This window comes from Cataglyphis hispanica, chromosome 23, assembly GCF_021464435.1.
Source record: "Cataglyphis hispanica isolate Lineage 1 chromosome 23, ULB_Chis1_1.0, whole genome shotgun sequence".
In the NCBI taxonomy this organism is placed as follows: Eukaryota; Metazoa; Arthropoda; class Insecta; order Hymenoptera; family Formicidae; genus Cataglyphis; species Cataglyphis hispanica.
Window position 1 is genome coordinate 1,461,231 of NC_065976.1, and position 25,888 is coordinate 1,487,118.

General features: G+C 35.2%; 3 protein-coding genes across 4 annotated transcripts in view; 1 reads left to right on the forward strand and 2 right to left on the reverse strand.

Moving 5' to 3' along the window:
• LOC126857997 (transcription elongation factor B polypeptide 3) overlaps positions 1–25,888 on the reverse strand; it is a 53,462-nt gene that overhangs the window by 7,583 nt on the left and 19,991 nt on the right. The gene's annotated exons all lie outside the window — the stretch shown is intronic.
• LOC126857995 (RNA polymerase II subunit A C-terminal domain phosphatase) lies at positions 55–3,830 on the forward strand. Of its 2 annotated transcripts, XM_050607979.1 has the most exons (8): positions 55–143; positions 460–748; positions 1,030–1,333; positions 1,432–1,676; positions 1,778–2,540; positions 2,618–2,785; positions 2,900–3,158; positions 3,352–3,830. In XM_050607979.1, exons 2-8 carry the CDS (start codon positions 516–518, stop codon positions 3,639–3,641), a joined length of 2,262 nt encoding a protein of 753 aa, XP_050463936.1. In that variant the 5' UTR covers positions 55–143; positions 460–515; the 3' UTR covers positions 3,642–3,830. The 2 variants fall into 2 exon arrangements, with proteins under 2 accessions (XP_050463936.1, XP_050463937.1); XM_050607980.1 differs by lacking the exon at positions 55–143 and having other exon boundaries at positions 604–748; positions 1,022–1,333.
• LOC126858026 (28S ribosomal protein S17, mitochondrial) lies at positions 4,353–5,304 on the reverse strand. The gene is made up of 4 exons (XM_050608035.1): positions 5,142–5,304; positions 4,934–5,050; positions 4,701–4,777; positions 4,353–4,598 (listed from the first exon to the last, which is right to left on the reverse strand). Exons 1-4 carry the CDS (start codon positions 5,271–5,273, stop codon positions 4,427–4,429), a joined length of 498 nt encoding a protein of 165 aa, XP_050463992.1. The 5' UTR covers positions 5,274–5,304; the 3' UTR covers positions 4,353–4,426.

A 25,888-nucleotide genomic window follows, 5' to 3' on the forward strand; every position in this document is an offset into this window, starting at 1 on the left:
TGCCTTTCTTTAATAGTATCTCTCGTCGATAACTGTGTGAGTGAATATAACCACAAGACGAATAGTGTAGAAAACGAAGAAGAAAGCAAAGCGATACTCTATTATAAGCTTGTTCCGTTTTTATTATCAGTACACTATATATGGTAATTACGTTTATGTTACGCACACAGCTGATTAATATATAATGTCAAGTTGGAATATATATCCTTTATAGCTGATTCATTCATTTCTTAGTCCACGCAATCGCCAAAATAGACGTCTGCCAATCGCATTTGAAGCCCGCGTCTATTTTTTTTTCTCTATTTTTACGATCGTGTATAAATTTCGAGTGTGCTCCGATCGATGCGGATGTTGAACATTGACATTGGTCGTGTTTACGTTGTGCTGTGTTCTGTCTCCCGCGCAAAAATCTAACAGTTTTTGAAGAGGTTAAGGAACGCAGTTTTGTCGTTTCTTCAGGGACTAGGGACGCTACAACATTTGTTATCGTATCGGATGAGCGTGAGCGTGTGATTATGACGATAATAAAGGTTACATTCCCATCGAATGGTCCACCCGGGAAAATATTGAAATGGAGAGTACGTTTGGATACAATGGTCGCGGCGGGAAGAATTTTGTTGTTGTATCAAAATATGACGCCGGGCATCGAGAACGAGGATGCTAAGGAACCCGAAAGAAAACTGCGAGCTACAAATTTTGGTCGGGTCAAGCAAATCCTCGTCAAGGAGGGTGACATCATTCAGCCTGGGTATGATATGTATATGTTGTCACCTTACATTAGAAAATTTATAAATTCATATATCTAAGTATTTCTAAATAAAAGAACATAAATATATTTTATGCTTTATAATATTTATGCTTATAATTACTGTTGTTAAAGTAAGGATTTAATAAATGTAATAAATTATATTGCAAAACTATAATTTTCAATATATGTCAAGTAAACAAAAATGTTTATATCTTTTTGTTTACTCAAAATGTAAATATACTTGCATTTTGCGATATCTGCATAGTTTGTTAGTATTCCAGGGAAGAGATAGCTCTACTGGAAGGATGTACACATCCTACTGTGATGATAGATTTGTGTGCAGAATGTGGGGCAGATTTGAGGGTGCAAGAAACTAGAAATGATGGAAATACAGCTGGAATATCGCAAGCCAGTGTGCCTATGGTACACAGCGTACCAGAGTTAAAAGTATGTCCCGAATTGGCTGAGAAAATTGGGAAAGAGGATGAGCAACGTCTTTTGAAGGATCGAAAATTAGTATTACTTGTGGATCTTGATCAAACAATTGTTCATACCACAAATGATAATATTCCACCTAATTTAAAAGTAAATTTTATTGTATTACTATAATACCTTTATATGATATAAAATGTCAATATCATCAAAATTATTGAATATTTAATATATCTGTTTTTGTTTTGTAGGATGTTTTTCATTTTCAATTATATGGACCAAATTCCCCATGGTATCATACTAGATTCAGACCAAACACTCAACATTTCCTCTCGGAGATGAGTCGTTTATACGAGTTACATATTTGCACTTTTGGAGCAAGGATTTATGCACATACTGTTGCATCATTGCTAGATAAAGATGGAGTTCTGTTCTCTCATAGAATACTTTCTAGAGATGAATGTTTTGATCCAGCATCAAAAACTGCAAATCTCAAGTAAGTTTTTAAATTATTCTTACATATACTCTTATTACGTATAATATTATTAAATTTATAGATATAGTTTAATTTTCTTTATTGTATTTTATTTATTGTAGAGCTCTGTTTCCATGCGGCGATGATTTAGTATGTATCATAGATGATAGGGAAGATGTGTGGCAAGGATGTGGAAATCTTGTTCAAGTTAAACCCTATCATTTTTTCCGTCACACTGGTGATATTAATGCACCACCTGGATTGGAAAAAGATGACATATTGCATTCGTCTGAACCTGCAAATATAAATGAATCAGATGTAAATGATTTACAAAATAAGGATGACAAGAATGGGGTATCTGAATCATTAAGTGAAGTTGGACAGTTGTCATCAGACAATCCCTCAGTAAAAGAAACAAAACATGAAAATGAGAAAGATGAGGAAATTGACAATAAAATAAAAGAAACAAAGAACGGAGATGCCAAAGTAAATATTGAAAAAGATGCAGATTCCAATGTCCAATCTAATATTATAAAAGAAGATGATAAAATAAATAAAGAAGTGGTGGAAGCTGTATTATCTGTAGAAACAAAGAAGGATAATAAGCAAGAGGCGTCAAAGCAGGAAAGTAATATAATAGACGAAGATGACGACGATTATCTATTATATTTAGAAGATATTCTTCGAAGAATTCATACCGAATTTTATGCTACATTGGATCAAGGAAATGGTCGAAAATCTCTCCGAGATATAATTCCGCGAGTGCGTTCTCATGTGTTGAAAGGATTGTATTTAACTTTTAGTGGTTTGATACCTACTCATCAAAAACTTCACCAAAGCCGCGTATATAAAGTTGCGAGAGCATTTGGAGCGGAAGTGACTCAAGTAAGAAAATTGATTGTATTCGCTTTTTTTTATCATAATTTATTGTATTTTTGTAAACAAGGATACAATTTTGTCAGGATTTGACGGAGAAAACCACACATTTAGTTGCTATTAGAAAAGGCACAGCCAAAGCGAATGCAGCTAGAAAAAATGCGAATATAAAAATCGTAAATCCAGAGTGGTTGTGGACGTGCGCGGAACGCTGGGAGCGTGTGGACGAACGTCTGTTTCCTCTCACATCACAGGTATAGATATCATAATTTTGTAATATTGAATTAAATCACTTTTGCATTTTTCAAGATTGCTGTTTGAAATCTATACATTGTCTCAACATTAATAATAAACATGAAGTATCGTAGGCTCGCGGATCAAGAGTACCACCACCACACTGTAGTAGTCCCGAACGTGTCGAAGATCTAGAAAGTGAGAACGCGAATTCTTTCGCTAATTCTATCAATCCATTAATGTCATTTACTCAAGAGGAAATCGACATTATGGATAAGGAAGTAGACGAAGATATGCAAGAACAAGACATGGTTTTTGAAGAAGCGGATGACGCGGAAGAATATGAAACAAAAATATATTATCGGAGTTCCGATTCTGAGGATTCTATAAATGGTAAAAACACTATATTATTTCTTAACAGAATTCTATGTGTATAATTTTATGTGCTATAATTTATGTGCTATAGAAAATATAAAAAACATGTACACAATATAAATATTTTTTAATTTGCAAAAAGTACATAATTTTTTAACATGTTTTTACTTTCATGAGATTAAACAATGTTTTTCTCATGTTGTTGATGCAGGTGAATCAGATGTATCAAAAAGAAAGAAGAGAAAGATTTACAATGGCAACTCTGATAAAAGTTCTTCAGATGATAAAGATGAAAAATGTGACAGTGATAATGACGATGATGATGATGATAGTGATGATCCTGTTACATGTTTTAGAAGAGGGCAAGATCTACCCAATGATTTAGATCTTGGTGATAATTCACAGGATTCAATAGATGATCTTGAAGCAGACGATCTTGAAGATGATCGAGAATGGAATGCGATGGGCGCTGCGCTTGAAAGAGAGTTTCTTTCTGAATGATAGGTTTGAATATTAGTATTCTGATTATTGGAAGATTCTCTCAGGATGTCTTATTTTATTTATAAATTTCAAGTTCGATAGTTGAAGCAGGGTTATTGATAATAATAAATGTTATTGATTATAATAAATTATTTGTGTACTCTGATAATCAGAGCAAAACATTAAACATTAAACGTTTGAAGAAAATAAGCTAAAATGACTAATTTATATATAAAACAAAAATATATAAAAATGAAAAGATTCTTTCTCTCTTTACAAATAATTGAACAATTTCTATATATTAAACTTTCTCAACTTATGCATATACATATATACAAAGACATACATGACATCAGCTATATCCTTATACAAGAGGCAAGAATAAAAATAAGAAGAAATAATTACTCTTCAAAGAAAAGTGATTTATATAAATGGCAACTGTCATAACATTGTAAATAATATGTCATTGAATATATTTGTGAGATATTTCCTTATGTAAAAAGGATATGTCAAAAATTGATTTATTATTATAACAAAAAAAAAAAAAAAAAAATAGGGAGTAAAATTTATTTTCTCTAATGTTTTAAAACTATTATACTAATATTGTTTAGTAAATTTTTATCAAAATCGTTGGATGTATCAGAAAAAATTGGAAAATAATCTCTAATAAATTATCTATAAAATAATATACAAACAGGTATGGTCAATTCTGTTGAATATTTTATTAATTAGTCATTTTTCTATTTAATATTTATTGAATACTTATTAATCTTTTTTTTTTCGGATGGTATACAACAAATATCCTATTAGTATATTGTATCTGGTTGTGGATCATTAGGATCTTCATAATATTTCAAATACATTTTCTTATGAGTGAAATCTCTTATACCCTCCACTTTTCCTCTTTTTGGTGCTTTTGAATAATCAAAGACAGAGTCTTCATTGCCATACAATTCATTGGCTTCTTCTATATCCTCTCTAAATTTACAAAAGATTAGATTCAAATATGTGTCTTCACTTTTCGTATTAACTTCTAAAAATATAGCTGCAGATTTAAGTTTTATACAATGATCTACATACCTATATTGACTTACAACAATTTTCTTTCCTGTAATTGGATCCGTTATGTCACCTAGAGGATATATCACTTCAATAACCTGCAATATTTTATTAAAAATATAAAATTATTTAAAAACCCAAATAATACTAAAGAAATTCTAATTTATTTATATATAATCTCTATCTTTCTTGAAACAGTAGTCATTACAATCATATATAATCATAAACATTGCTGCCTCACACAACATACATACTTCGTGTGTAATCAGACGTGTTATTTTGTTTGGTAATTCTTTGATCAAGATTACATCGCCGGTCTTGCTCAGTTTCTCTGGATCATTGGCATAAATAAAATCATACTTTTTGTAATACTATATAGTGCAAAAGAGAAACGTAACCTCAATTAGAAAATCATTTAAACAAGTGTTATTGTATGATATATAAGATGATACATGTACTAACCATATGAATATGATCGTTGAATTCCAATTGTGATATTCTCACTTTGGCAGCATTTTGTTTGGAGGAAGATACGCACGTTCCAAGAAGATATCGCAAAGCGGTCTTACTCGCGCGAACTGCTCCGCCGGCCATTTTTAAATATCATCATCTGTGTCTGTATATATTAGTGATGCGAGACAGAATGGACTTCGACACTCAACACATACAACCGTAGTTGAAAGGATAACGCATGCAAGCAAAAACTGCGAAAATGTGAATAAATTCGATGCTTCAGCGCTTCAGCTTGCTTTGGATTTTCGGATATTAGAAGAAGACCGACGTACTGCGTTTTCTGTCTCTTTCCTACCAAGCCGGCGACGGGTGCCGCTGATTTTTCGGTACGCGATACTTTTTGACAGCACATTAAATGTTTTTTGCAGCCTTTCTGTATTATACGAAAGTTATAAGAAAATGGATTGTTAAAACAATATTTTGTTTTATTTAATTTTTTTTTATTCAAGTGTATGGCATATAAAAGTATTCGCATAAGATAATCGAAGAGTGAATATATTTGATTAAGTTAATTAATTCAATTAATTCAATTTATTAATTAATTCACAAACTATCAAAATCATATCCTCGCATTATATTTTAACTTTTTCAGATTTAAAATAGAATGAACATATCGAAGTTTCTATTTTATAAATATATACTGTTTCTAAATATAACAATTTATTGTAAATTATATAGATTGTGATAAACATTTTAAAATTCCGCACAAATCACTTCACATTCCCCATCACACATTTCAATAAACAAACATTATTAAATGTTATTAGTTTCTATATGATTTTGTATTAGAATCTCAAGTTCGAATTTGCTTCTTTAATACGTTAAAAATAACACATGAATGCACAAAGAATTGCACATGAATTGCATAAAAGAAAACACATAAAAGGAAAAATGAAAGATGACAAAGATAAGAGATAGCAGTGTATAAATGATTGAACATTTGCAATCATGCCACAATTCTGAGTTGCTTAGAAAATACATAATGAAAAAAATTTCACAAAAAAAAGGATTCGCCAGTGATGCGAGAAGAAGGTGAAAAGAGGACAAAAATTGCAATAAATAAAAGTTGTGTATCAAAAAATCATAGACATCTTTTTGAAATATATTACTTTCATCTTTCGCGTACGCGTTTCCTTTTGTAATATGCATACAGAGGAATCATATATCTGCGAACTCCGTTGTTATTGTGGAATGTAAAAGAGCGAGGGAATTCGCAGATGATCGCTCTGTGAATCGGTTGGCGACCGATCCGTCAGTCGTCCAGGAAATTCTATTGTCGATAGAAAAATCGAAACTACGGTATGATTCCATCGTCGTTATCTCCATTGTTACGAATCTGTATTTTGCGGATCTATACGGATTTTCCGGAGGCAAAGATGAGACGGAACGAATCAAAATGACAGCGTTATTTTACGAACGGAGATTTTTGCGTGAGATCAATGCGTTAATTAAGCAAACGCTTTGATAACGTGTAATTTGAGTGCATAATCCCTAGAGAGATATCGTACAATTGCAAATATGACAGATATTACATGTCCAACACAATATACCGTGAGATAGTATGTGTATATATATATATATATATATATATATATATATATATGTGTGTGATGTGTGTGTGTGTGTGTGTGTGTGTGTACATATATATACATATTATACACATTATGTATGCACGTATTATGACGTATTATATTTATGCTTATAATATTTTTTGCCAGCATTTTTGATGTACTAATATAATGAATAAAAAAGACATTAATCTGTAAATTTTAAAGATGAATTTTGAGATCGAGATCATTGCTGAAACCGATGTATTTTCAATTTGTTAGTCATCAATGTTATGCGAATACTATTTATATAATATTCGGATCTATAATTATATATATATATATATATATATATATATATATATATATAATATATATAAATGATAATAAAATTTGTATGTATAATAAACTTCGCGACATTATTTTCTCTTTCGTCCTTCGAGTAAATGACTTAACATTCGAGATTTGAGAGACTACGTTTGCATCATGCTGTTCTCAAAAGCAATGTGTCGGAATTTCCATACAAATATGACTTCGCGAGTGCTATCGCGTCGGCGGTCACAACTCAACGGTATTGCACAAATGAACGCATAAATTAAATTTCTCGTCCAGTTGCACACGATCTATACATGCAGATAGCGTCAACTGACGATATTTCTCGCTCTAGAAATTTTATATACAGTTCATAAATGAAATTTGCAAATGCCGTGTCAAAATTTAGCTATCTATTTAATATTTAAATTTACCTATGTATTACGCATGTATTACGATATGAAAATAGAAGGATTTCAGATATTATCTGTGACAAGATTATGATATTAATAGATTGATTGGTGGCCTTAATGATAAAGTGATTTAATTTGATACGTGTGACACAGAGGTGGCTATAGAATAACATGGAAAATTTATGTAATTATGTTGTCCATTTATAAGCGTGCTCAGCTATCGAATGTTTCACGTACACAATACGTTTAATAATATAATATGTTATCCATTTATTTAGTTGAAACAAAAATACTTTTTGCACACAAATTCATTGTATATTTTTACAACATTTAGTATTGTAATAATATATTTATGGCCAATATTAGCGTGTCTGTAATATGTAAATTACGAGGAAAGAAGCCGGTTACGTCCGTTTATCTTTGGCATTTCGGGGCTGATCGCTGTGTTGGCGTGTGACAAGCTGATTTTTTCCGCTCTCAGGCGCGGCGAAACGTGCGGATCGTTTGCGATTTTTCACGCGTGCCGATTCGTAGGTAAACAGAACATAAGGGGTATTTCCGTAAAGCACAGCTGGCGCCTGGGGCGAGGACCAGTATATTTACACGTGTAATCGTTCTTTGATTTATGGGGGATCAAGAGAGAAAGATAGAGATAGACGGAGAGAAAGAGGGAGAATGGGGGGAGGGACTCTTTTACACCTCGGTTTCGACCCTTGTGATCCGCACACAGACACTAAATCAATCATCATAAGCTATGATTGTTTGCAGCACGTGCTTCCCTACCGTTAGTTTCACGATCATCCAGTTCTGTTAAATATTAATGTTTTGTACAAGTTACTTTTTTTGTATAGTAAATTTATCGTATAGTTCATTTTTATAAGTTTTTATACGAGATACGATATATTGTTCTTTTCGATATATTTTTAGTATTTGTAGTTTAAAATTCATAAGTTGAGATCTGGATTTTTAGTTTTGCGTTATTATTAATATCCTATAAATATGTTTCCATTAGAATATCAAATGTGCATTATAAAACATTAATGAAATAAAATAAATTGTTTTTGTCAAAAGACATTATATGAATAAAATATACAGCAAAAGATGATTTATGTACTCTGTTAAATGGAATCAGTGTATTATCACCGCTCTCAATTATAGTTACTGCAAACAGTAAAATTGCAACGAAAAGAAATCAATTAATAATAATAGTTGATTTTTCAATGATTTATAAACTATAAACAGTGAAAAATAATAACACAAAGTGTAAATGTTTTCGCTGAAGATCAGTGAAATACTAAATAATCTTCGGTGAATTTTCTCAGTGCTTTAAGCAATGACATTTTCACTAATTCAATTTAAGAGAGTGCAACGAGTTAAATGAATTTCCTAAACGCGTTCACTTTTGCTTTTATGCAAATGTCGACCGCCGATTTTCTTGATATTTTCTATTAAATTTAGACAAATATGTGTGTATCTACATTGTGTTGAAATCAAATAGAACGAAAATCTCTCTCGTGTGGATACGCAGTCACATACGTCGCCGGAAATTTCCGGTATAATGCGGCGCTTAACTTTCATGCATTTGGCCCAAAGTTTGAAACTGTAGACGAGGTCATGGTCCATCTAACTTATACTCGAAAACGTTATAACCCGAGCAAAGCCCCTGAGGGATCGGATGGTGTCGACGCGTGTGAGAGAGGATGTCACGGGATGTTACACTCCCTTCCTGTTCATCTGGCCGACAGCTTTGTCCATCTACTATCGTTCTTTGCCCCCTCTCTCTCTCTCTCTCTCTCTTTTCTCTCCCTTTTCCCTATCACGCAATAGTAGCCTTTTGAGAAACCTACTTTCATTTAACGTAATAGCTTTTTGAATGACACGATTCAATGTAGGATAAAACACGCTGAGTGCTTCGATGTTATTGTGGTACGTTGATTTCAGAAAGAAAGATTAAGAGAGCATACGATAAAGCGACGCTCGTGAATCTCATTTCTCACATTGTAATGATATTCGAGAGATCATATATAATTATATATAATACAAAAATTCTATCTTATACATAAAAATATGTTTGTTGGATCGCTCTTGTATTTTCTTCTTTATATTTTGTAATATAAGAAGAAATATAGTATATGCGGAAAATTAATCAAACATAACATAGATGCTTAATATTAGGCAAGGATCTAAAGATTGAGATTTCTAAAGATTTTTTATTTTTTATAAAATAGTTTTTTATAGTGTGTGGGGAAAAAACGAGTATATGCAATATCCAAGTTATGATTTTGAGAAAACCATGACAATTCAATGAATTAAGAGCGAATCATTGTCGAAATGTTATTGTGACAAAAAATAAAAATCTTTTATTGCAATACATAATGTATGATCACATGTTAAACTAAATGAGTTACTATGTAAAGCATTTAAACTTTTAATTTATTTTTAAAGAACATTTATCTTGTTGTCTTTTCGACAGCGACAAAAATAATTTATTTTTAGCTGCATTAAACAAAGGGCAAGCTGTTATAGTAGTGATTTATTGTATCACATTATAACGAAAAACTCCGGCAAATGTAACCTGCTCTCGTCAATCGAAAAGGTCTTTTGTTGCTGCAGAATAACGCAGGCTCCCATACTGCACAGATCACGCGATAGATGATTGCGAAGTTAGGCAAGCAAACTCTCATCCATTGTACCCTCCATTTCGGACATAGGGTACCTTCTTTTCCGAGAACAATAATGTAGCAAAAAAATATTTAACAAGCATGAAATTTAAGAAACATTGAAGAAGAAACTAAATTTTGTACCATTGCAATAGTTCGATTTTGCATCCATAATATATATTGAAGATAAATATTAAAGAAAGTTGTTGTTGAATGTAAGTGTAATAAAGTCTTGATGAATAAAACTATTAACTCTTATTTAAATTAAATTTTACTTACATTGTTAAATTTAATTTAAAAAAAAAAAACGATTTTGTTTTATTCATTCTCTCTCTTTATATCTATATATTATTAAAATGATGCAAGAACCTTCCATAAATTTCATATCTAGAAATTTCACTTTTTTTATTTTAAGAGAAAATATATTACAAAATATATTATAGTGAAAGAGAGAGGAGAGAAATTGCGGCGAATACTGAAAGCATGAGCACCCTATGTAAGAAAGCACATTTACCGGAATCCGGTAAAGTACGCTTTTGTAAAGCTTGGTTTTGTTCGAATTCATTACGAGAGCGTCAATTGGCAGTCTTTCTTTTTAACGACACCATTGAACAAGCACGTGCTGAATTTCGCAATGTCAAAGTTAAATAACGGGTTGCACAGTTATACACGCGCACGGGATGTCTTGTGTGTCTCGTTATTCACTCATGATTCTAGATTAAAAGCTGGAATCCCAGTGATAAGCGGAACTCGAAGAGAGCACTTGAATTATGCTAATGCACTGACTGAGAGTAATTTTATCTGACCGATAAATTTCTTATTATATGGCTTCTCGTTGGCATATATCGTGGATTTTGCTTCCCAGCCAAATGGACTGTGCATGTGTTCCATATTACACTTAAACGTTTCAAGCATATTATGACACGTATAATTTACTTGACTAACAGAGTAACAGTAAATACAATTATCACGATAATCTCTTGCAGTTATAATGACTGATATTAATCATGCATAAGTATAATACATAATATTTAATGTGCCAGCTATATTACACAAATATATTACATGTTGATTTATATATGTTCTGTATAATAACTATTAGATTAGACAGATTGTATTTTGTTAACAAGCAATATTATTTTCGACTATTCTGTATTGCAATATTAATGTAATATTTCAAAAAAACTTTGATATTAAATTCTATCATGTTGTGTAAATATCTCACACAATGATATTGTTAGAGTCATAATTAATATTAATTATTTTTTATACTGACACTTTGTATTTTACAGTGAAATTTTCCTTCCGCTCATCCCGATTTTTCTTCCATCCAATTACGAATATACACCCGTTGCGTTTTCCTGATTTCGCGCATCAGGCAATACCGTGTTAATAACACCGTAACAACCGTCGGTCGATTTCTAAACAGCTCGACGGAAGCAATAGGACTTAAAAGAACGTACAAGAACAGGCACGCGGTGGTGTGCGCGCGACAAGGGGATCGAGCGAAAGGGGGATGGAACGAGAGAGCGACCGTAAACCGAGAGCCTGTTTCGGGCAGGGGAACGAGATTATCGTTGTAAAGTTCGTATCTAACGAATTTATGAAACGCTACACCGTCGAGCCCTGATTTAATAACCACAGACTCCAGGAGGCGGCCCTCACCGTCCTCCCCCGCATCCCTCGTCGTTCGTTATCGTAAATTCCCGTCGTCCCTGCGCCGTTAGTCGGTAGGTGTTCGAAAGTCTCTCCTTGTGCGAGATAGTCATTGCGGGCGGGGAAGAATGGCGGATCTGGGCACAAGAACGAGAACCTTTCTAGGAATTTCGAGGAATTCCTTTCGTCCGCTCTTTCGGTTGCCGCCGACCCGCTCTCGGATCCTTCACCCCGAGAGATCTCGTCAATGAGATAGGTATCGCTCGGTCTTTTCACGGCTCTGCTACTTCGTGAACGCCCTACGAACTTAATCCTCCTTAATCCCCGCTCGCATCTACATCTGGGCGATGAACGAAATTAGTTTTTCGTGTGTATCTCAATAGACTGAGTTATAAGTGTAAACATAATAAAAATTAGTTTAACATTGCTCGTGTATGTGTCAGAAAGTTAAGCAATTTTATGTGCGCGATTTGACAGAAAGAGAGAGAGAGAGAGAGAGAGAGAGAGAGAGAGAGAGAGAGCACAAAATATAAATATATGAAAAATTAATATTAGTTCTACATATATACACACATACTCAATACACAGATACTTTACATATTTCTCAAATTGCCCGATTTATTGCAATCGTTTAATGTTTAATGTTTCTGAAATAAATTGAGATGCTTTAAATTAAACAAATGCATAATATAATTCTTACTTTGCTATTTTATTCTGCAAGGATTCGTCGTCGGCGACGACGACGCGAGGCGCCGAGATACTGGCAGATGTTGCCCGATGAAAAATTCCTCGCTTGAACGGCAGCGCAGCGTAATCTCCCTTTATAAAAGGTCCGAGAGGGTGTTGGGCATAAGTATTTCAAAGTCTAGTTGCCGCGTCGACGCGTAAGATAGATGCATTTAAATCGCCTAATCATTTTACGTCGAGCTGCCGCGTTTTCTTTCTTAGGAGTATGTTTTTACGTGCCATTCCGCCTTCTCTGTAGAAGGTATACGGGAGCAATAAGGTATGTAGTTGTTTTGGGCTCGCTGACGACGATGTATGGATACACCCGCGATTTCCCGCGCCTTCCCGACGCACTTACTTCAAACAAATCTGCTCCTGATCTCTTTCTCGTTCACTGTGTTTGAAACTTTTTCACCGGCTGTGACGCACTTTTGGAGTATTAAGGGTAACAACACCCATCGTTCTTGAAAATAGCATATCGCGTATACTTATACGCATATCTTATACATAAATGAAATTTATTTTATGCCACTGAAAATCAAAGAAACTTAGAAGTTTCAGCTCTTTAATTATAGCAAGAAATAAAATCATGCGTATGCTACTTTTTCAAGAGATGATAAGTTACATAAAATTTCTTTGTTATATAAATCACAAAAATTATTGAGTCTCAAAAATTTATTATTGTTTTTGATGCTATTACGTTCTATTATTTATTACGTCAGTGATATAATAGTTTTGATTATGCTGCATTTGTTGAAAACTTATATTGCCTATATCTAAAATTAGATTGTAATGAAGCAAGTAAATCAGATAAATCATTTGATCTTGCATTCTTTCGTTTATATGTATTAATACTCAGGATTATTCTAGACATGTATGCGTGTATGCGACAATACTATTTCTGTACTGATATTAATTTTTAAAGAGCACAAACGCGCGCCGAAGCCAGGATGCTGTTACAGCTCACGTTACGTGTTGTCTACTTGATACATTCTAGATGATCTGTAATTTATAACGTCGCAGGTGACGTTGCTAGGGAAAAGCGATAGAGGTTGAAGACGGTAAGAAGGAAGAATGGACAAGGTATGCGTCTCCATTCTGGAATTCGAAACGTGCAAATAATGCAATAAACAATGTAATTATTTCTGACTTTTAATGTTAAGTTAATTTAAATATTGGACGAAATAAAATCAATTTATGCGCGTTAAATAAAAAAAAATTTCACTTGCTAATTGAAATTATAAATGAATAAATCACGAGGAATAAGTAGAGAAATACGCACTTCGATAAAAAGCCGCTGTCGCAAGTTGTAATCGTCTATTGAAAATTAATTGATTGTCAATTGTATTCATTATAGCAAATTATTTCCCGATACTCGTCACAATCATGTTTCGAAAAGGATGTTGATAATATACGAAGCATTTCGCATTACTATCTTACTTTTCGAATATTGCCGCACGAATGACAACACGCTGTGCGCTTGTGATAACAATAATATACTCCGAAAAGGTCAAATATATCTACCATGTGTTACCGTTAATTTGCTGCTGTCTCGAAATATATATTTAACGTTTCATATACATATTATTTTAAACATTATTTCAATATAAAAATTAACGTTAAATATTTTGTATCTTATATTTCAAACTAATGAATAAATATTGATAAATAAGTTATTGTCACTATATAATAAAATCTAATATTTGACAAAATTAATTTTATTTCGATCAAGAAACTATTTATGTAAATTAATTTAATATTATCATTTTTTTAATGCTTTCGAAATTTTCAAAAGAAATAATTGTATTTGACGTTAAAGAATCAAGAATTTTTCTCTTGATTTTAATCGAATGCCTCTAACCAGAAGTGTTTGGTTCATAAGTCAGTGAGTGAAAAGCCGCGGCGAAGTGGCCTGAATCTTGACGTTAATCGTTGGGACATGTGTACACACTCCAGGTGATATTCTCTCGGTAGTCGACGTTTATTGCTCTCAAAGTAATGCTTTTCCCGGACCATAAACAGGCTGTAATATACGGATCTTTTAGTGCGGACTCTAAAAGAATAATTGCTACGGGATATCCGCTCTACTGTATATTCGTCTCGTAATGTACATCGCGTTCTTTTTGATACGATCAATCATTCTATAATCTCGCATTTCATAATACAATAGAACTCTTATTGTCTCGATAATGTCTCTCAATATAATTTAATATTGTAATAATATCAATAATATTCGATCACATACACACACACACACACACACACATGTATCATTAATGTATCGTATTTCATTTTGACTTATTCCTTTAGTTCTCTATTTTATTATATTTTAACTTATTCCTTTAGTTCTCTGATTTTTCGATAATTTCATAATTTTACGTGCAATCTGTTCTTCGTTATTTATTATTAAAAGAAGATTTTCCAATTGGAATCTAAGTTCACTATATTTATCTCTTTGACGATACATCTACACAGTTCCCTCAATTTTTTCTTTCTTTCCGCAGTGATATTTATCCAGAAATTTCATGCCAATCTTCAAAGAGAAAGAAATGACTTAAATGATCGATACAATGTTTCTCTCTCCGTGAAAAACAGGTGTAAAGAATTTATAAGTTTTTATCCTGCGAAAATTTCAAAAGGCTGCGCGTATGCGTTGTCATCATACCGATCAGCTGTTTCAAGCCATCATATGCAGCTATCTCAAAGATACGTGTCTTCATTGATTCGTTTCTTTTGTTTCCTAGAGAAAGAGAGAAAGAAAGAGAAAGATCCCGAGATCCCAGTGTAACTTGAACTCCCAACCACGCGCAAATGTCATTTGTGAACGTGCTTTTGCGCGCACGTGTATATCTCGTAGCGTAGACTGTAGACTATATAACGGGTGTGTGATGCCGACGATGACACATCGACTGTGCGTCTGTTTCCATGGTTACAGTGGAGCCAGAACTATACGTCTCATGCACCCCCCCTTTCGGTGATGATGTGCGCAGGAGTTCGAGAAGGGTCACGTCGAGAAAGGGGCTGGCCGCAGGCGAATTAAGAGTTTGAAAGGGCTCTATCTCCTCTATCCCTGGCCTTTTTCCCGTCTCCCTACCACACCCTTTCTTCCTTTCCCTCATTCTCCCTTGTATGCTCTTCTTTGACGTCTCTCTCTCTCTCTCTCTCTCTCTCTCTCTCTCTCTCTCTCTCTCTCTCTCTCTCTTCTTCTCCTCTAATCACGGGTCGTCGAGCGCGTTCGTCTTGCAACAGGAGTAACTGAATGGTAGCGAGTGTCGTTAGTATTGAACACCGTCCGCTAATTCGCGAGTAATCGTGATTAAAGTCGTGATTAAGGTCGGGATTAAGGTCTGCGCGACAGCTACTGTGTTCTCTGTGTTTAGTTAGGTAGCTTTATTACTTTACCACTATCAGGAATAATCTTAAAGCTGTTATTGATATTAAAAACATTTCATTGTTCTATTATAAACATAAAAATATGAAAATAATTAAACATTTATATTTGATAATTTTTCTGTTATAATATAATAATATCCTTTGCTCTGCATAGATTAATCACGGAGAATATTTAATCTTGATAATCTAATAAAAAAAAGAACTAAAAAATATATTTACTGCTATATAATATGTTTTTTATACATAAAAATTTTTATACATAAAAATTTTGTCTATGTGTGTTATTTTTTTTCGAGAAAATATCTTAATAAAGCTAGGAGAAAAATGTTACAAATGAGATGAATGATATAAAGACAAGTTGAAACATATAAATGGGCATTAGATACTTATAAAATTGTTTCTCTTGCAAATAATTTAGTGTAGGTACTCATATTTCTATAAATACATCGAATTGCATCAAAGTCGTTTCCTTATTAAAAACAATCTTGTGTATCCAATGTATATGTACATATTTATTTTACTTGTAAAATTTTTGTTCATATCTTTTCTAAATTTCCATTATTTGTCTGAAAATCTTTATCTTAATATACAGTTAATAATTCTATAATAATGACTGTATAAGCTATCAATTGGAAATCGGAACAATTTGAACCGGTTTATATTTGACGCAAGCGTTAATGAATCGTTAATTGGTAATTTAAGCAGCATGCATTTCCAATGCGCACGGATTGAACAGGACTAATGATCAATGATACATAATCCTTACTGGCACATATTGCTTTGTAATGTATATGATTGGAAAAAGATTAGATATTTCATTGGATTCGTAATTTTCATTATCGCGCATGATGAATTCTATAATATATTCTATAAAATTTATTGTGATTAAATTCTGTGAGAGACGCTATAATTGTATATAAGATAAATCTTTCTATTCTGCTTTATTTTTTAATCTCCTTTTTTCCCTATACACATTTTTGACTAAGAAAATAAAAAAAAATATATATATATATTTATTTAATTATTTATTATTATTATAAAAGTATAATATTTAAAAGTATCAATTAAAAGCTCGGATTTTATTAGTATTATTAAAGAAAATATTAATTAATAAATATATAGTATAAAATAATTTTTACATACAAGAAATATAAAATTCTTCGATGTTTAATTTATTCATTAATAAAAGTTACAATTTTATATTGATTAAGATAAACTCATAACTATTATTAATAATGTAAAATATTATGAGATCTTATATTAATATAATACAGTTTAAAGAAACAGAGAGAAAGAGAAAGGTTTTAAAAGATATCTGTGATCGGCGCTTTAACGACAAGAAAACTGAATGTGTTGCAACTCGCGCGGGAGATTCACCATATCGAATATCATACGTTGATTTATGTACCAAGCACAAGCAATCGTAATTAAGGGGTTTGTAGTCCGAGTAATCCGAGCAGGGCGGTATAGCTCTTGCAATACGGTCCGATCGGTAATTGCGTTTGATATGTCGCTGTGAAAGTTTATACGCTCGGACACACCGCCGGCGCCGCCAACAGAATTGCTTTTTAACATTCGGTGCTTTAATTACGCGCGCATGAACGCAGAATCGACGGCAAAACGCACTATTGAAAGTACTATTGAACGTATCATTATCATAATAATCCGCGCCGTTTAATTGCGCCGCTTCTTCCGTTTATAGTTCGATGCGAATAAAATTATCGAACTTGATTACGTGTTAAAGTTGCTCTCATGCCACGAACTATGTGTGAATATGAGGCTTCCAATAATCACGAGGAGATTATTATTGCGACGGGTTTGATCGATTATATTCTCGAGGCTTTAAGGTTCCATTTGCGCAAAGAGAACAAGAAAGAGAACAAAGTGTCAGAAAATGGAGTGCAAATAATATATGATGTTACGGGTGGAAATCAATAATTAAAATCATCATATTTTCATTCGATGCTCTTATATTGATAAAATATTTTTTTTTCTAAATAACAAATTAGATTGCTTTAGATTTTTAAACGATCCATAATTCACGATAAAATATTCGAAATAGATTTATAATTTTATATAATTTTATATTGTGTAAAATGTGTGTGTGTGTGTGTACAGAGTATATATTTAAAGATTGAAAAAAAAATATACATATACATATATATATATATATTAAAGAAGGTCTATAAAATTATATATAAAATGAAATCTTGAATTTTATTGTAAATTATAAATCATAATATTTTAAAAGATATAGATTTGAATATCAATGATCAATTAATTAATCATTTTTTAAAATAAACAATTATTATCAACAATAAGTAATATAACATAAAGATTTTAACTGACATTTAATTATATTATAAACTAACATACATTTTTTTTTATATTATATAATTCCCGATTTAGGAAGTAATTGTTTCAATTTTTTTATCCACATAGAATCGAATCATAAAAATCTGACATTGATTGATGACATTAAATAATCGTGCTACTTAACGCGTCAAAGCCATTTTAATAAGATTTCGTTCTCGATACTTCTGCTTTTGGATTTTGCACTGATCTACGCAAAGCATATTAAAATTACAGTAAGAATTTTATTATTGTTATTATATGTTCTTCTTCGTATTTTAGAATCAATAGATTCTTTTTTATCAGATCATATCAAAAATTTCTATGGATTCTTCAGACATTCATAGACTCTATAAACTATATACGGTGTCTAACAGATAAACGAGTCTGGTTAATATACCAACGTATTAACGAGCAAAATACGAATGGCGATGTGAATTTTGTCCGCTTCTTCGTCGCAAAATCGCAAGTTTTTACGCGTTGCAGAGCCCGTGTCACTACTTTTGCGAGCATACGATATATCATCGATGCGGCAGAAGCTTTTAAGCTGTCCTGAAAATACCGGCCGGCTGTACGAGTTATTAATGTCCCGCCTCCTTATAAAGTACTCAATTTTCGTTCTGTAAGGAGGAGAAATATTAGCCGTAATACGGCCACCACCGCACAACGAGACGCCGCAATATATCAGCCCGACGAAAATTACAGCGTCGACCAAGATGTTAATATCGGCGACCTGGGAAGTGTGGCCACCACCTCGCTTGCATTCGCGGCGCACATTGTTTTGACAAAAGGACACCGGCCCACAGTGAACTTTACACAGTGGACTGTGGGAAATTCCGTGATAGTTGCTAGGACAAGCGCCCTTACACGATATGTGGGCGATAAATCGAGACGAGAACTCCAAAAGTGGCTATAGATTGGTATCAATTATCTCCTGCAGTGAGGTCATCTTATTGTCTTAATATCGTTTGTTATCTATGTCTTTCTCGATTTCCCTCGGTATTAAATGAACAAAATTGCGGTTAATTTATACAATTGGAATTTACTTTTACGAATAAGTAGAAAGTTTTTAAAGTTTCGCGATAAATGTCGCTTCAGATTAATAAAAGCAGCCTTTCAGATTAATAGCTGTGATAGCAACAGAATACGAAACTATAGAATTGATAATGACGGAAAGCGTATACGCGACTTGAATTGAAATTTGGTGTTAATATCGCACCACGCGCTTATATGGCTTTTAAATCACAATGGCATATTCAAAACTCGATCTTACCTCTCACGCAACGAAACTTGCATTTTCGCCGATACTTTTGTAGGCAACAATAATGGAACTCGAGCCACAATACATATATATATATATATATATATATAGTAATGGCACGATCTCTGTGGATCATTCATGAGATGGGGTGGTGTATCCGTGAACTTTTCGCGTCGGGACGGTACATGCAAAGCTCGCGGTTCGCGAGTGATACTCTCGGGGATGATTCTGAATCTTTGCATCGTCAAAGAATACGCGCGAGCTAGACACTTTAAGCAAACTTTTCATCCTAGGGCTAACCTCCGACTCCGCATTCGGTTCCTTTCATACCCCACGTCCTCGTTCCTGGGAAGAGCTTGTTTATAGCACCCTGTAGATATCGTAAAATAGGAAATAGTACCCTGGGGACAAGACGGAGTTTTTCCCGGGACGTGATTGGAGTTAAGACAAGTCCTTCTGTCCGCCGGCGTCAAGGCCCGGGTCTTCTTGTCGATCTCGACCGAAAAATAAAGCATCATCGCTCTCGGCCTCGGAGTTATTTTAGTGAACGCGACGGAAAGAAGCAATGTCACTTTTTAAGCGCACATTTGTTCTCGTTGACTTTTTTGCCCGCGCCAGATGTCTCCCGGCTAATTGTAACCTATTACCGTCGTTCAATTTTGCTTTAAGCACGGGCCTTGTAAGTGAACGCTTTTTGAGAGAAAATTAATCGAATTCCTTTTGACGTGTACGTAGCTTTATATAGCATATATTTGGCTAGTACTGGACTTATCTTTCGTTATTTCTGGTCATGAGAAAAATGTTTTCATTTTTCTTCTACGTGCAATATAAACAAAAATGTTACATTGTAAAATGTAAATGTAAAAATTTTTATACATATAAAAAATGTCATTATGTCATATTTCATTTATACTCACAAACATATGGAATGTGATATATGATTTTCAACAGATAATTGCGCTAGACAAACTCTGCGATAAAATTAACTTCCGATAAAATTAAAATAATATAATTTTGTTTATTTTATTATTACTAAAACTTTTTTGTTTAACAGTTCGTATAAAGTAACGAATCAGCTGTAAAGCTGATAATAATGTCGCGAAGCGACGAAAACTGTCAAAAATCGACCATGTCTCACATAAATACATTAAAAACGTATCGATATATCTTTAATCGAGTAAAGTAAAAAAATCAGATCATAAAAAAAATTAATTAACGTTGCTGATAATTAGAAAAACTTTTTAGAAAATAAAAAAAAGCTTCACCAAGACTAAAAAAATGTGTAATAGAATAGAAAACTTGTCGAAAATCGATTAGTATCTCATATAGATATGTTAGAAACGTGACGTATATCTTTAATTAGATGACCATAAAATTTATGCAAAATATAATTAATAATTAGAACTGCTAATAATTAGAACTCTTTAGAGAATGGAAAAATGTACACGATATTATCGAAATATACGGCAAGAGATTTTGACAATAAAGAATATTCCGTGATTCGAATATACATTTTTATGTTTGGTGAAATAATTTATATATTAACTTTTTTCTCTATATAATACAAATTAAAGTTATTATACAAGCTTATTAGAAACCTGAGAGATTATATTACGTGTTATTAAGAATTAATAATCTAAAGCTATAAATAAGATTTTTTCAATTAGACGGTTCGTATGTAGATCGTGTATTATAGATCATTAAATAAAAAAAGAGTGATATATAATTTATATATTATATCACCCCATCTCTTTTTTTTTATCGAGCGTAAAAATGAGAGCCGGACGATGTCCATCCAGCTAGTCACCTTGTCTCTCGCGTGCGCTTGGTCGGTGCCGACCTCTTGTGAGCGTTCGAGATATTAATGCGTTTGCCGCGAGCATAACTTCGTTTGATTTCGCTACGATCGTAATTTAAGAAAATATATTCTTATTCTTACATTATAACTACGAATAAAATATTGGGATTCAAATCAAAATATCGCAAAAAATCCTTGATATCCGATAAGCCTTTAACAACATCACGTAAGCAATTATTTTATCTAAATTACCGAATGCATTCAACATAATTACTCATTGCACATATGTGTGTGTGCGTGTTCTTGTTCAGTCTTGTCGCGTATCGCGTCGGTTGCGGTCATTAGTGCTGGCGAAATCGCGTTCATCGCGCCTTTAACTATCGAAAAGTGAATATTTAACGCGTCCGGGAAAACCGGGAGTGCCGACAGTGACATGCACGATAATCGTATCGCGTTAATTCGCCTGTTGACTGTCAAAAGTCGCGAATTTTGACTCGCTCCGTTCGCGACCGTTACTGCATCATCTCGGTCGTCTTGCGCTGTGTGTCTGGGTAGTTTAAGTGCTCGATTCGCGTTCGTTGTGTTTCCGCGTATCATTATTTCGCTCAAAGTGCATCGCGCGTTCAATTAAACTGTCCAGAAACGAATGATAATCAGTGTTGAGCGACTGTGTGTGTGTGTGTGTGTGTGTGTATATATTGTGCCAACTTCCTGCTACCCGTGTTTGTTGGGATGGATATTTTTCGGAAAATCATCACAAATGGCGATTGATCTGAAATCGTCGATGAATTGGCTGCCTGCGGCGATACGGTGAGCGAATGTATATTATATTTGCACAATTTAATATTAATTTCAGAATGATAAGGCCAGAAGGGTTATATCGATAGCTATGTAATTCGAAGCTTCCTGTATCGCGACGATAATTGAAAAAAAAAAAAAAAATCCGACTGTTAATCGTTGGTTAGCGTTGAGAGAAATATTGTATTTTTATAATTTAATATCCCTTTATTTAGGACAATATTTAGCAACTTTTTCAATGTTGCAATCTTTACGGGGGAGCAAATATTTTTCAATAATAATATCGTAAGCATTCCCGAGATGATTCGCACGGTCTCGATTCCGACAGTGGCGGAATATACAGCGTGCAAGGGTCGCATAGGAGCGCCCAGGGTGGCGTCGTCCTCCTCTCCGCCATGGGTTTAGGGACGGGGGAGAGGGGGTAGGCGGAAGGATGGACGAGGGGAGCGCGGGTGGGACGACGAGTGGCGCCGATAGCGGTGGTGGGATCGGCGCGGCAGGGGAAGCGGAGCACACGCGGGTTGCAGGCAGGGGCATCGGCCACCAGGCCGGTAGGGGTGGCGGTGAATCCCTCGAAAGTCCGACAAACGGTCGCTTCTCTCTCTCCGCACTCTCAGTCCCGAGAGCGGAGCCGGAGAGGCGAGAGAGCGCGCGACGCGCATTCCGAGCTCGCTGTATCGTCGTATGGTATCTCGCGGGTCGTACGCGCCCGATTATACACGTCGATCTTGTTTGTTCCTTCTTGCCTTGTGCGCGTTTGTCCGTTCGAGAACCGACGAGGAAACGTTCCCGCGGGTAAGCGAGACGCCGTGTCCCCGAGGTGTTGTGGAATCTGCACGGTGCACTCTCTCCGGGGATTTACTTCGATGCTGCAAGTGCGTCGAATGATACTCGTCCTTCTCGCTGTGCCGTGAGAGAGATTGGACTCGTTTTACCCAAAGAGTGTCTCGAAAGGATTCTCATTGTTCGGGAACGTCGTTTAGCCGGTTTCTCCCGGTGAGAAGGGATGATGTGGACGATTTTGAAGCGGATGTCCGCGTGTATTTGATAGAAAGGTTTCGAGGGTTGGGCCGATGTCGGAGAGAAAGAGAGAGTCGGCTCTCTGAATTTTCTCATAATAGAAATATCGCGACTGATGTTTGACAACCATAACGAAGAGAGAGCTCGTCGATCGCATGTCGTAGCGTGTAATAATATTGCCGAATCATAAATCGTCAAAGATTGCTATCGCGTTCCGAAGGAAAGGGCGCGATGCTCTCGATGAAAACGCGAGAATCGTAATCGCTCCCTCACGCGAGATCGATCGGTCACGTGCTCCAGACGATTGTCGGAATTCGCGTGCCGATCGCGGAAGCTCGTCACGTGTGCCTCTCGGACGCGAAGAAGGGTGAGTCGGCCCTCGATTATTCCCGCACTCGCACTGCCTCGCGGATGCAGCTTCGATTTTCGTGACGCGTTCGCTTTTTTTATCTACCTCCATCAGCGGCGCTTGAGAACGCGCTTTCGAAACACACGACGACAGGACGAGAGGACTGACAGTACCCGACGCAGCCGCGTTAATAGCGATATCATCCCTTCTCTGTTCGACCTTGCTCTCCTTTTCCGTCCGAAAAAAAAAAAAAAATACATACGAGTTTGTAGCTGTGATTTGACGTCGATGGGATTTATGAGCGAGAGGGTAGTTCGCTGCTCGTGACGCGCAGCTTGTTCTTAAAATAAATGTCGACTGTGTCGTACCAGTCGGATATTTATCCTCTCTCTTTTTTGGAGAAAAAGAGAAGGAGGGAGGGGGAGGGGAAAGCGCACGCGTGATTTTACTCCCGGTCTCTCGCGAGAAATAGCGGGGGAGGGGAGGAGGACGGAGGGCGAGGTAGAGTAGAATGCGATGTGCCTTTGCACCGGCGGCTACGAGAACAATCGTAGAGCAGGAACAACACGCGTGGAGACGAGCGGTTCGAGGGTCGTCGGAACAAAGCGACCGCGCCATGCATATGCACGAGGGACTTTGTGTACTCCGGTTTTCGGGCCGGTGATTGCAGGTGGGGAATAAACCGATACGGAGTCTCCTGCTTAAATACGCGCCGTGACCCACTTCCGTAAGTTTCGGACCATCCGTTCTGACAGCGACGAAAGCTCTATTCATCTCTCTCTTTCTCTGTCTCTCTCTCTCTCTCTCTCTCTCTATCTATCTACGGTATCTCTCCCTCGTTTCAAATATCAACATTTGTACACATCGGCATGCGCGCGCGCGTGTCAAAGATCGAAATAACGATGTCAAAGTTACGAATGCGCGCATTAATTTAACGACGCGGATGGAAACGGTATGGCTTCAACTTTCGGAACGAGTTTTGTCATTTTTTTTTTATTTTTATTTTTTTTTTAGAATATAGGACGATCACGATGAAAGTCGTCAGAGAAATGTCGCTTTTCGCGAGATTGTAACTGCGTTAGAAAAAAAAAAAGAGAACACTCGTTGTAATCAGACGGAGATATTTCGGAGATTTTTCAATTATTTCAAAAAAATAATATCTCGTGATCTCGCTCGATTCATCCTACATTATTCTAATCACGTGAATTTTCCGATATCATCCGCTCGCACGGGATATCAAGGACGAGATAATTTATGGCCGGCTTTTTTAATATTCGAGGCATGCGGAGCGCGTATCGGTGTATCAATCTACAAGTACGACCGCCGACCGAGCGGGACGATCAATTTAAAAGATCGTTCGTTTGCGCGAAACGCGAAGATGATTTATGCCCCCCCCCCTCCTTCCCTCCCTCCCTCCCGTCCAATGCGAACACCCTCGAATCGCTCGTTCATTCGTTCCCTCGCTCGCAAAAGGCCCCAGATTTCGACAGCCGACGGCCCGACATACTTCAATTAGCCGCGTAAATCATCACGGTTTCGGAAATCAAACGTTAAATGACTCGCGCCGCGTTCCCATTTTCACGATTGTGGGACATAATTTTCAACATAATTGCACGTTGCATGAAAGCGATGACGCGAGGCCGCGCGCATTAGTTGACAGATCGCAATCATTTGGCATTCTCGTGCGCGATTGCGATCGACTATTTCGAACGCTTGTGCGAAATTACGTTAAAAATAGAGGATCAATCGTTGGCTGAAACGTGTTGATGAATACAATAGCGATCGCATTTACATATGCGCGCATTCTCTCGCGGATTTAGATTACTCGTTTATTTACACATACTTATACATTACGATCGTAAATGACGTGTTTATTTTAATAAAGCAAATAATATATAATAAATATTTTATAATGTATAATAAATATATTATTATCATTATTATCGAATTGAACATTTGTGCTATTCTATCGCGTTTTTTATAATTATTTTAAATAGATATTGGCAACATAATAATAGTGCATTCTTTTAATGTCTTAATTCATGATTCATTTAAAAATCATATGCATTATTCGATGTAAACCATGTTCTCGCATTGTTAATGTAAGCAGCAGGTAGATAAAGTGGCGGAAATTAATCTAGTCCAGCAACACATACACGTTACGTACTAAACGAGAGCTTTTTCTTCGTGGAACTGAATTTACCCGGCAATTTGACTCGCATCGCTTACAATGGCATTTTAATGCCCAACTTTAACGAGTCCTTCACACGAGTCGACATTACGCCCGGGGAAATTCGATCGGGATCCTCTAGTCTAAAGTCCGACAATCGAAGTATGCGTTCGGTGACGGTGAATCAAACGATTCACCACAATTCGAAGGGGCGTTCCGTTGTCGCCATCCTTTCTCCGTA